Genomic DNA, 10,000 nt, shown 5'->3' on the forward strand with positions numbered 1-10,000 from the left:
TGGGGAGAGGAAAAGCAGTTCACACTGATCTCGCCTCAATTTACCCCATCCTACTTCAACTCACCCAAATGGCACCGCAGGCGCGTGTTCGACATTCCATGCCTTGGCCCGGATCGCTGTCCCGGCTCGAGCACAATAAACCCAGCTCCCCCGAACTCGTTTCCCCCAACAAATGTCCGCAACCCCCCCACGACCCGAGCAGAGATGGGGCACCGGCGGCAATTATTCACGATCATTTTTCCTCGCCAGACCAATGGAAACAAAGCCAGGCCAAAGCCACACAGTTCTGGTTGAGACGCTCCCTCCTCATTGCCACTTTCCCGGGACTCTCCCACGACATGATGAAGCGTTGGTCGTTGGGTAACAGATGGCACGGGACGCCAGCCCCCTGTTGGACAACCCCTGGTGAGACCAGGCCTGATGGTGTCAAATTCAGAAAGAATGAGCTGGAGAGAGAGAGAGAGAAGATAGAAAACAGGTGTTAAGAATTTTGAATAGATGGTGTACAAGTCATAGCTTAGTTGTTTCAACTGCTTTTTCAATTTCCTTTGAATCCATGGTATACGGAGCATTCCCATCTGAGTATGAAAAATATTTATTACCAAAATGCAAATTCATTACCTCGTGGATGTGGCATAAAACAGGGTTAAGCAATTGGTTCACTCTGTCTATCAGTCTTTCTATGACAGATGAACTACGTACTTGATCTCAATTTCATTTTATTTTGAACACGAGAACATGAATCGGAATGAGAAGCTGCAGGTTAGCAGAACTTTGGCTCTGAATTTGGCAAATTGTACGGAACCTCGTCTCAAGTGGGCACAGAGGCGTGAAGTCATCGTTTCGCTCTGTCCGTCTGTGTGGCAGTCAAAATTGAAACTCATTCCAACCAGGAAACTTACTGTATTTAGGGACATCATAAAGGACACAAACATGTACGAAGGACTAATTTAACGTGTTAAATAAGGTGGCGTAAAAGACGGCACATCAATGATGGTAAACCTCCAATTAAATGTTCTGGGTTTTTTTTCTGCAACTTTTAAAACTTGTATTTTATTTCATTTGAATTATATATTTGAAATGAATACCATAGAATAAAAAAAATCTCCTTGTTTGCACTTCCAAAACACCTTCAGGTTAGCAGTACTTTGGCAAAATTGTACACCGTCTTGACCAATCACATTTACAGTGCGCTTCTGAGAGTGGAGTAACAGTGAGATTCAGACAAAATGCTGGTGGCTAGCAATGCAACAACAGAGCTAACTTTGTCCAAAATATATTGTTGCGGTTCTGTAAAACCGCACACAACATAGAGATCCCAAGGTAGTTATTTCAATAGTACATGTATTAACCCTTTCCATATGTCTTGTGGGTAAATGGGAAAGATGCGGCATCAGGCTCTTTTAGTGAGGTCCTCAATCTTCAATCTTTGCACTTCTTCTTCCACTCCTTTCTCTCTCACAGAGGAAATATGCAAGCACGCACGCAAACCAATAACGATGGAAGGAAGCAAGCAAAGCACACCATGAGTGCCTGATTTGCATCTGCATGCCATTTTTCCATTCAAAACTTCACGCCAATTCTCAACTGCTGTCTCACCTCAGACCTTCGTTCTGCACACCATACTGTGCCATGCTCACAACAACCACTACACATGACTGCCAAAAACACCGGCAACAACTTACATTTACATTTTTATTACAAATCTATATCTATCTATCTATGTCTGTCTGTCTGTCTGTCTGTCTTTCTCTCTCTCTCTCTGACTTCCTCACAATGAATTTTCACCTCTTTGCCACAACACCACATTCAAATCTCTTTACTACAAACTCCACAATGTACTCCTACTTCTCTGCAACTGCCACTTATTCATCGAACACTCACCGCAGCCTCAAGGGACGCTGGGGAGACAAAGGTCGGGATATTATGGAGCAAAACTCGAATATGTGTTCGAGCTCGTTTGAGGAGACACAGGTAGTGTAGGTTTTCCCCGAAAATCCCACATTTGAATAGAAGCCAGTGCACATTCAGAGCCAGACAGCGCTTCCGAAAACCATGGCCCCATGTTAAAATCGGAGCTCCGACGCATGACCAGGTCGGTGGGCGAATGAGCCATTCTTCGCGTTTGGGGCCTGGCAGAGTGTGGCTACTACGACCTCTATAGACCAATGGGGAAGCTTGAATTAACCAAGAGCCTCGTTTGATCCAAAGTTTGGCTCCTCCCCTTGCCCAGGGCTCATATTAAGAGCAAACGCAGCTAATTTGAGTCAATTGCCAGGACGGGAAAAATCGCCAGATGTCAGAGCTCGCCAGACATCAGAGCTCACCGTGGAAAGACGGCACAAGGAGGACAAGCATCAGCACTGAGCGAAGGTCAGCGTGATCAAGCGTGGGATCACGTGTTACTGATACAAGATGGGGGCTCTTCTTATTCTATTGACGCTCAGTTAGGCTGCATCCCACAGCAACACTTACACGTACAGGTTCGCACACTATTATGATAGGGTCTTTTCTCTTACGCATATTTTCTCTACCATCTATCTCTTGTCTACTGTGGACGCAAAAGAGCAATCAACACGGGCGTTCTTTTTTCAGAGTGAACGGCACTGAACTGCACCTCACATTCTTTCTCTTACACCACGTTGCATTACACTCGCACCTCTTACTCATGCATCCTAGACACCCTCAGTATTTCACCCTCCTCCCCTTTCCTAAGTGTTTTGGGCTGCGCAGGTCCGCCGACCGTGCCAGGTATCGAGGTTGCTAATCCTCAACTGCTTATATCTCTCTGCGCTATCACTAATTTTCCTTGGGTTTGTGTGTGTGATGGTTCCTGTTGTAGCATATGTTAAGACTGTTTAAGAATAATCTGGACAACTCTGCTCTGTCTTCTTTTGTGAATATTCTATGTCTTTTACCACACCTCACAAATTCCTCACTTTCCCTGCTGTACATTTGCAATAAATCCCACACTGTTCCACATAATTTTCCTCGCTCTTGTTTAAATAAATGTGCCTGTTAGAAATGTGCCCAGGTTGTTTTTGTCTTTTCCTCCATTGGTCAAGCATGGCCCACACCCTAGCTCAGCTGGGACGTTATTCCCCAAAATCTGCTTAATTGCCCGTGCGTACTTGGCAGCTCCGCTCAGCTGCACCTGATACGGTAAGTACTTAAGTAATGCAAGTACGCATCGAGGGCCCGATTCCCCAATAAGGCGATCACATGTTCCGAGGTAAACGGTTGTCAGTCGGAGGACCCTGGGTCACGTGGTCAAATTATTGGTATTTGCGGTCGAATAGTGACCCGAAGTTATTTGTGTGCGACGGCCTGCGATTCCCGGTGAGTCCGGAGAGGAACCGTGGACAGCCCCTCCCTCGTGGCGACCCCGGGGCTGCGACAATATGTTTGTTTTGAGCTCATCTTTTCCTCAAAGATCGTTCCAAAATCGTCAGTTTCTCTGAGAAAAATTGGCAGAAGGTTCAGCTCTGGAATGTTCCGTTTGACCGATTAGTTTCGTATGGTTGCCATCACACCTGTTTTTCAAAGTCCATGAACAAAGCTAATATAGACTGTGTTCAGAAACACAAAGCAAGAGTTCAAAAGACCCTTCCCATATCCTTTTTCTGAAGACTGCATGAGGTTGGCTTATGAATTCTAGTTTTGGAGGTAACAAAAGTTTGTGTGTGGAATTACATTTTTCTTCTCACCTGGTAACACCGTTCCAACCTCTCCACATCCAGTTTCTGTGCATCCCTTGGAAAGAACGGAGCTGAAGGAAGGTCAGGCAGGTGGAAAGTGGATCCTTTTTGGAGTGGGATCACAGGTTGAACGTCTGATTTGAAACCCAACAGGCCAGGTTTAAATCCCAAGCCTCCAGACCCAGCTGCGATGGACCCTCCGAGGATCCGTCCTCTTCCATAATCTTCTTTGCAACCCCTGGATGGCCGGACTGCTTTGTGGATTCGTCCAAGGCCGGACCATGAGTTTCGTTTGGCATAAGTCTGAGGTTTGGATTGGGATTTGAGGAAGAGATCAGACTCAAAAAAATTTACATTGATCAAAGTTTTGTTTATATTAAAAGATCACAATAAAATAGCAAAATAAATGAAGACCATCAACATTAACTGCCCAACCTCTTTTGCATATATAAATTTCAGCATTGACTCAGTTTTGAAAATTGAAGTCTTGCGGTCGACTTTAAAATGAAACGTTGACTTTTAAGCTGTAAAGAGCTAAAGGTCTACTTGGGGTATTCTTAAAGTTCCTGGAATGAGAGAGAGTTCAAGACTTTTATGCTGCCACCGAAGACGCCGGAGGCATTATGTTTTCCGGGTTTCCGTCCGGCTGTCCATCCGTGATACGTTTTCGATACCGCGATAACTTAAGAACAGCTGAAGGGAGCGTAGTCAAACTCGGCACAAGTATGTACAATGATGCAAAGATGAACTGATTGAATTTTGGAGAGGAGAGGTCAAAGGTTAGAGGTTATGTTAGGTAAAAATTCTGTTACTGCACTAACTTGTGAACCAGTGATAGGATTTTCATCAAACATGATACAAGTATGGATATGACGTAAAGATGAACTGATTAGATTTTGGCATCAAGACGTCAGAGGTCATGTCAGGTAAAAATGTGATACTTCAGAGCAGCTGAAGGGATTTAAATCAAAGTTGGTCAGGTCAGGTATGGGAGCATGTGCCAGAACAACGCGTCGCTGCGTCCACTTTCCGCCGGTACTCCAGGGGCCTCCGTCTGGCCATCCCCCAGGCAGATGCCAGGCCCATCCCCATCTCCTTGAGATGATGGTCAACCTGCTGCAACAACGAGGCATGTGGTCAGCCCATTGGCCTCCTCCACTCATGAGACTCCCTCACTGAGAGAATCTGGTGAGCAGGATCAGCGTCAGGAAAACGAGCCACATGTCCATACAGCCACAACTGACGCTCACGGACTATGCAGGTAACAAATCTCATCCGAGTCTCTCTCAGCAACCGCTCGTTGGACACAAAATCCGACCAGCGATAGCCAAGGATTCTCCGAAGAGACCTGGTACCAAAGGAATTAAGTCTCCGTCTCAAATCCTTGGTCAGAGTCCAAGTCTCGCATCCATAGAGCAAGACTGGAAGTACCAAGGACCTGAAGACTCGGACTTTCGTCCTCCCGCACAGGTACCGGTAGCGCCACACCCCATGATCCAGTGAATCCATGACTCCCCAGGCCCGACCCAGACATCTATTGACCTCTGACTCAGAAAGTCTATTGACTCTGAAAGTTGGTACAAGTATTATAATGATGTAATAATGTGGGCGGACGCATAATCGGTCGATGTCGAAGAGTGCCATGGATCCTAGTTCAATATAAATAAATTTATACCCCCTCCCCTCCGCCATCATAAGATTTTGCACGGTGATTGAATTAGTCAAATTTTAACTTCTCACATTTTAAAATGATGAATGTACGCTGTATCCTTTTTGAGCACAAACTGATTTGAAAAACTTGTTCTAACCACTCAAACAGTACAAGATTAGCAGGACATCATGAGAAATATTGTTGAAAACAAAAATGTAAAGTTGGTTTCACTGGATCCGGATCATGCTGTGAGGGCAGAGCTGAGCTGTTCAGAGCTGAGGCATAAAACTGAGCGTGCACTCAGGGTGGGCAAGGAGGCCTATGTGTGAGGAATCTGTGAGGGGGTAGAGCATCACCAAACAATGGATGAGTCCTTACTGTTCTGATGTATCGTACACCTAACCTAACAATGGATGGAGGTCCTCAATGCCAGACATGAGATTAGAGCTATCTCCCGAGACATATTGCGAGCTTTCAATAAGGTCTGGCACCCTGCACTGCTCACGAAACTCTCGTTACGGTATCCAAGGCAATCTCCACTCATGGCTCATGGACTTCCTCTCCTGTCGCAGTCAACGTGTGGTTCTTCATGGAATTCTCTCATCTCCTCTTCCCTTCCAGGCTAGAGTTCCTCAAGGTAGTGTTCTGGGCCCTGTGCTTTTCTGGTTTTCATCAATGATCTTTTCGACTCTCTGGAAAATCCTTTTATTTCGTTGCTGATGACTACACCATCTGACATCCCTCAGACCAGCAAGCAGCAGCTTCTTTGCTCTCTGCAGATCTGGACAAAAATCACAAACTGGACCGACACTTGGAACATGTCTTTCAATCCTGACATATCTCACACTCTCACTATGTCTCTCCGAAATGACTGTCTGGAACCCCCCCCCCCATCTACTTTCTCAACAATACTCTTAAAGAAGTTATATCATTCAAGCTTTTGGGCCTCCTAAACTGCAATGACCTTTCCTGGGAAAGCCGCATTTCCAAACTGACCTCCAAAGCCTTTTCAGACATGAAATCAGAGCCGTATCCCTGGACATATCACGTGCTTTTGACATGGTCTGGCACCCTGCCCGACTCATCAAACTCTACCTATGGTATCCAAGACCATCTCCACTCATGGCTCACAGTACTTCCTCTCCTGTCGCAGCCAACATGTGGCCCAAAATGGAGTTCTTTCATCCCCTCTTCCTGTTCAGGCTGGAGTTCCTCAAGGTAGCGTTCTGGGCCCTGTTCTTTTTCTGGTTTTCATCAATGATCTCTCTGACTCTCTGGAAAATCCTCTTTATCTCTTTGCTGATGACTCCACCCTCTGCCGTACCATCGGTCATCCCTCAGACCGGCAAGCAGCAGCTTCTTCTCTCTCCGCAGATCTGGGTAAAATCACAAACTGGTCCAACACTAGAAACATGTCTTTCAATCTGGACAAATCTCACACTCTCACTATGTCTCTCCGAAAGGACCGTTTGGACCCCCCCCCCCCCATCGACTTTCTCAACAATCCTCTGGAAGAAGTCCTTTCATTCAAGCTTCTGGGTCTCACTATCTTTCCTGGGAAAACCACATTTCTAACCTGGTCTCCAAAGCCAGTCGCCGACTGGGAATCCTCCGTCGTGCAAAGTCCTTCCTCGGCCAACCTGAGCTCCTGACCACATACAAAGCTTTTGTCCGCAGCCTGATGGAGTACTGCTCTCCCCTCTGGGCTGGTGCTCCTGCCTCCCACTTTTCTCGGCTTCACGCTGTGGAAACCAAGGCATTTCAGATCATTGGTATCTCCCACGATGAGGCTGAGTCTTCGAGCCTCTCACTCTCTCACCGCAGGCAGGTTGGTGGTCTTTCTGCCTTGTACTGTCTCCTCTCCGGTCTCACCCCCGCCCCCCGGCTCTGTCTGCAATATGACCCTACCATATTTCCGCAGGGTCCTCAAGGCCTGCCAGTAACCCCATTCTGGTAAAACTCCCAAAATCAGGAATCACTGCTCACCTTCACTCTTCCATTCCTCTTTTTTTCCCGCCTTTGGAATAAACTTCACTCTGTTCAATCCCATTCTTCCCTCCAGACCTTCAAAACAGCTGTTCACCACCACCTCTCATCATCCCCCATCCAAATGCACAATCTCTTCTACCCCCGTTAATCCACCCCAAACCCACGTCCTTCAAATTCCCTGCTTTCCTTCCTGAAAGTCCCTGTAATGTCCATCTTGTATACTACATGCTCCCCACCCCATCCCTCTCCCTTGCACAGGTCTAATGTCTCTGTTCCCCACTGTTTGTCCTTCCCACTCCCACCCCTCTTGTCTCATGCCCCCCTTACTCTTGTGTTGTATGTTAGCTCTCATACGAGCCTTGACAAGGTACACAAAATAAATTACTTCTTTTCTTTTTCAGTGTGAGAAACCTATTGGTGAGATACTGAGGTTATTTCTCCGAAATATACACAGAAGTGGGTTCCAGCGTCCGGCCACGTCTTCATCCGACAAACTACCCGACTGATATGGACCAAATTTTGTACAATGCAGCAGGGCAGCAAGGTCTCATGGGGTTGAACCCTAACCTTAAGTTGTGCTCCCCATGGCCGTATCTCCCACGGAAAGGGGGCCACGGCCTCTCTCCCACGATCCTTCATATTCACGGCATGACCGATACGGGCCAAATTATGCACAATACATCAGAACAGTAAGAACTCATGTGATTGTGCTCCCCATCGGGATCCGCCCCCTTTAAGAGGCTGAAAAGGGGGGCTTTTGCCTCAAATTCACGTAAAATATATATATATATATATTTTTTAATCTTCTCAGAAACCGATGGCCATGTGCAAACCAAACTTCATGAACTATAAGGACTATGCTGTTAACTTATGCACCACTTCAGGAAATGGGGGGGAGGGCATGGCTTATCCCTCATTTTCCCCACCTGTTGGGGAAATAACCATCAGTCCCTCAAGGGGCTATCTTTTAATTGTCATCATCACACAATTTTAAAGCCTTTATCCCTGAGCAGAGGTCAGCTTTTTGGGGCTCCAATCATGGTACCCTTTCTTGTGGCAATGTTTTTTACGGCCGGATCCCCTTCCTGACGCCAACCCTTGAATCGCCTTCGACACACAGGGATAATTACCAGTACACTGGTGCTCATTTCGCCGACCTCAGAAGGATTATAGGCTGAGTCAACCCCCCTGATGTTAATTCAGTGGCCAGCGGGACTCGAACTCAGGACCCCGAGGATCCCAAGCCATCACCTTAACGACTAAGCCAACACCAGGCTATCTTTTAATTGTAATGTGACTTTTCATCTTTATGTCACTATTGTAAATGTATTGTTTGTATAAAGTTGTAAAAGTAATAACGAAAGAAAGAAAACCCCATGATGTCTGTCAATTTTATCCCCCCCCCCCACTGGAAATTTTACAAATCGCACCCCACTCATCAATCGGATGTGTTGAAAATCAAAGTTGGGGTGAGAGTCAGTGGACCATTGTGAGTCATTCGTTCTGAGCACTTATTGTCCAGCACTCTGGACAGCTCGATTGTTTGGGGAACGCACTTTCAGGAAAAATTCAACTGAAACGATTAAAAAATAGAAATAAATCGATGAATTTTACCTATTTCCTTTCGGAGTGGTGGTCCATGGAGGATGCAACACCTCTCCTGGCTTCACCATCCCCACATTCGACTTCAGCTTCTCTTCCATACCCCCCCCCCTTCACAATTAAATAAACAATACAATGTAAATACCGATCTGTCTCACCTGTAAACTTCTGTACAACCTTCTGCGGAGGTTCGCCTCATCCTCCACACGTCCTCCTCCCCCTTCCTCCTCTTCCCCAGCACTCCCTCCCACGAGACCAACTCGTCGACTCCCACCGTGCCCGGACCCCGGCATCATCATCCTCCGGCCATCTCCCATTCTCACCCCGTCCATACCCCCGACTCTGTCAACGCTCTCTCCTCGTGCCCTCCTCGTGCCCCCGAAGCTGCTGGTCCTCCCACCCAGGTGGTAACAGTAACACAGGAAGAAGAAGAAGAGCGCCACGGCCCAAACTCCGCGGGGTAACGAGCAGCTCAGGGATGACAACCACCCGGAGACGGGAGAGGGGATGACGGAAGGCAAAGCGAAGAACAGCAGGGAGAACATCGTGCAAGGACGGGGCTCCGATCAGCACCGACACTCATGAATATTAAGTAATGACGTCACTCATGACTCATGAGATGGGACCGAATGGGAGGAGCCCTTTGTTTCCGCGGGAGACATCTGCGATCAATGCGGGTTCGGCGGTCATATCAACGTCAGTTATTGGAACACGTCATAGATTTATATGTTATTCTATTGTCGTGGTTGCTCCAAGGTCAATTCATTAGCCATCTATTTATTACGTACACAAATATGGCAGAATTGCACGTCCCATCTCCACCATACTCCAACCATATCCAGAGTGCCGGAGATACCTCGCCGACTCTTCACGAAGAACACCGTGGAATCTTGAACGTCCACCAACTAATTCTAACAGATGGGACGGACATTTAACGTCCAACAGATGGTGCACACGTCGATGAATCAGCCTGCCTTATAAAACACAGAGATGACAGTTTATAGGTGCGTCGGGATTCGAACTGAGGCTGGACAGCATCGAGGGCAGTGTGCACACCTCT

At 46.9% G+C, this 10,000-nt stretch overlaps 1 protein-coding gene across 2 annotated transcripts in view; it reads right to left on the bottom strand.

The window, feature by feature from the left end:
- Positions 1–10,000, bottom strand: part of LOC147026034 (aspartate beta-hydroxylase domain-containing protein 2-like) — a 44,185-nt gene that overhangs the window by 2,459 nt on the left and 31,726 nt on the right. Inside the window, exons 1-3 of one of the 2 annotated variants that reach the window (XM_085881016.1) lie at positions 9,099–9,583; positions 3,708–4,001; positions 65–446 (exon numbers count right to left, since the gene is read on the bottom strand). In XM_085881016.1, the coding sequence (XP_085737142.1) occupies positions 65–446; positions 3,708–4,001; positions 9,099–9,485 (1,063 nt within the window). In that variant the 5' untranslated portion in view covers positions 9,486–9,583. Of the gene's footprint in view, positions 1–64; positions 447–3,707; positions 4,002–9,098; positions 9,584–10,000 lie in introns of those variants that run through there. The other variant, XM_085881017.1, reaches the window with a different exon arrangement.

The sequence above is a fragment of the Eptatretus burgeri genome, chromosome 5 (assembly GCF_056783735.1).
Source record: "Eptatretus burgeri isolate ZD-2024b chromosome 5, Ebu_testis_v1, whole genome shotgun sequence".
In the NCBI taxonomy this organism is placed as follows: domain Eukaryota; kingdom Metazoa; phylum Chordata; class Myxini; order Myxiniformes; family Myxinidae; genus Eptatretus; species Eptatretus burgeri.